This window comes from Exophiala viscosa, assembly GCF_022695815.1.
Source record: "Exophiala viscosa unplaced genomic scaffold EDD37scaffold_19, whole genome shotgun sequence".
Classification (NCBI taxonomy): Eukaryota; Fungi; Ascomycota; class Eurotiomycetes; order Chaetothyriales; family Herpotrichiellaceae; genus Exophiala; species Exophiala viscosa.
The window spans coordinates 1311-3942 of NW_026944371.1; the positions used below are offsets into that span (position 1 = coordinate 1311).

At 42.0% G+C, this 2632-nt stretch overlaps 1 protein-coding gene across 1 annotated transcript; it reads right to left on the reverse strand.

The window, feature by feature from the left end:
- Positions 1-428: 428 nt before the first annotated feature.
- EDD37DRAFT_654894 (uncharacterized protein) lies at positions 429-744 on the reverse strand (the record flags this gene model as incomplete). Its single annotated transcript, XM_062818722.1, has 2 exons — positions 429-566; positions 622-744. The coding sequence occupies 2 exons, from the start codon at positions 742-744 to the stop codon at positions 429-431; spliced, it is 261 nt and encodes an 86-aa protein (XP_062665139.1).
- Between the last annotated feature and the right edge of the window lie 1888 nt (positions 745-2632).

Genomic DNA, 2632 nt, shown 5'->3' on the forward strand with positions numbered 1-2632 from the left:
AGATGCACTGAAAATACTGAGTACGGGCACGGCATAGAGTAAAATCGTGGTGGAATTGGTGGGAAACGAAAAGAGTAGGCTGTGAAAGACTTAAAGGGTCGGAGAAGTATATATCAAGACACGTTCCTTAAAGTTGCACTCGTATAGGCACACCCTTTCATGTCAAAATCATCCTGTAGGATGGCCTCTTCATGAGATGCGGCCAAGAGTTGCCAACAGTCTTGTCCACTTGTATTTGTTTAGATCTGATGAAATTCGGCACAGGCCTAGGTGTCTGTGGCTCGGTCCTCACTACCATGAAGCTTTCGCAGAGTATTCTGAGTCTCATCATGGCAGTCTTTCATCACGAGCCATCGCGGGCTCTCTGCAATGAAAACCAGACAGATGAGGCATGTCAGTGAGAAGAACGCCTGCATGGCTAGAGGAACCTACCACGCCTTCAGACCACCACTGGTCCAGAAGGACATCCAAAAGAGGCTATGACGAAGCCAAGTATGGAGGAACACAGCATGCAACTCGACCAGATCACCTCGCATACGGCTAGGCGCTAGCTCGTTCATATAGAGCTTGAGAACGTCAGCCCGGACCCACTTTTCGTGTATTGCAGGACGAAAAACGTACAGGGATTGCGCCCAGAATTATGATGGTACTGGCACCAAGAGCGAAGCGAAAGAAGATGAGCTCGCGCATGTTAGTGCTACCGGCCACGAACGCTCCGGCAATCACGTTCAGCGTTCCCGACATATGGCTGAGGGGGGATATTAGCGACCGTGACGTTCACAATCCCTCCGAATGGTGCATCATCTTACGAGAGTGATACCTCATTTCCTGCCCCACCAATCCGTAATGGCTGTCAGCAAGAATGGTCCTACGGTCCCACCAGCGAAAAAACCACTAGTAGCACCGATAAAGGACGTTGTTTAGGGCCGAGTGGCAAGGCTGAAATATTCGATGGAAGGCTGGCCTGTTTTGTTGGTTAATTTTAACCTTTTGAGTTAAGGGCTATCAATACCTAGAGTGGTGGCGGTGATGGCCGCAGAGCAGCCATATGCGATTGATCCAGGCGCAAGCAGCTGGAGAATGATAATGTTATACGCGGTGAGCCTCTGCGCAGGTGCTGTCTGCTGACCGTGGTTGCTAGCAAAGAAGCCCATGATTGAGACTATTGGCAAGACACAACAACTTTATACTTTTCCAGCCACGGTTGGGAAGATCCTCACTGCTGCTCCATAGAAGGCACCGCAATTGTATGCCATTACGACAGGGACGGTGATCATTACCTAGTCTTCTCCGCATGACCGGCGATCATTCCCCAGTCCTCCCCAGATTATATGGTCGTCCACAGGACCCGTGAGTCGAGACCGACCTCAAAAAGAGGGCCGAAGCCAACGTAGCAGGAAGGACTTGGTGATAAAAGTGTGATTATTAAGCCATTTGGCGGTGCCAAGGGATGTAATGACGGCCAACGACCGTCTGTTGACTCAGGGGGGCGTCGTACACAATGTACGACCTCCGGAAAGGTATATAGTCAGACGGGCCCCTACGGCCCTTGAGGAATGACAAGTCCTCCGTGAAATCACAAAAGCCACTTCACTGTATCACGTGGGAGATACAGGTCCACGTGGGCCCGGTGTCAAGCCCTATCGTCTTGCAACAATGACTGCCTTCATTGATCACGATTTTTGTGCCCTTCACTTATCAAGCCCCGCCAGCTCTAGACTCTAGGCAACTGGAGGGAGTAACGATCGCGAGTGTGATCCAGATACGCAGGCGAGGTACTCCAGTATAACAGTCATGGAAGGCTATGTTGTTTATTCCATTTTGGAATTCAGAATCAGGAAATCATTTGATGAAGTTTGAGACTGAAATGATAATTCGCACTCTTCGACCGTTGCACCACTACGACATTATGAGAATAAAGTGCCAAAATGTTCAGGTCGGATCAGCCTTGCCTGAATGGTCCCTCCATAATGTGACGGCTCCTACTATCTCCTGCACATCAGATGAGTCTGCGACCAGCATTCTAACATGCGTACTTGTGTGCTTGTGATATTTAGTCTCGGTGATATTTGCAACATCAACAACTTTGGCCAGACAACCCATTATAGGGGCCCCCCTCTCTTGCAATATAACTTACTTACTTTATTTATTAATTTAGTAAATTTCGCGCTAAAATAAAAAGAACTTTAATTAATTAAGAATATTTAATTTAAATAAATTTAAATAAATATTTAGTAATAAAGTTTTATTTTTATTTAAATATAAAGATTATAAAATTTAAATTTAGTAATTTTTAAATTTATATTTTATATAAATATATATTTTATAGAGAGTTAAGATATATATTATTATAGATAATAATATATATATTAAAATATAATATATATTACTTAGTAAACTTTAAATAATAAATATATAATTAAAATTAATAAATATATAATTAATAAATCGAATATCGTAATTATTTCTTAATTAATAAAAATATATACTATTATAAATAATAATATATATATTAAAATATAATATATACTACTTATTAAATTTAGAAATCTAAGATATATAATTAAAATTAATAGATATATAATTAAAACGAATTAAAATCGATAATAAAGCGAATATCGCGATTATTTCT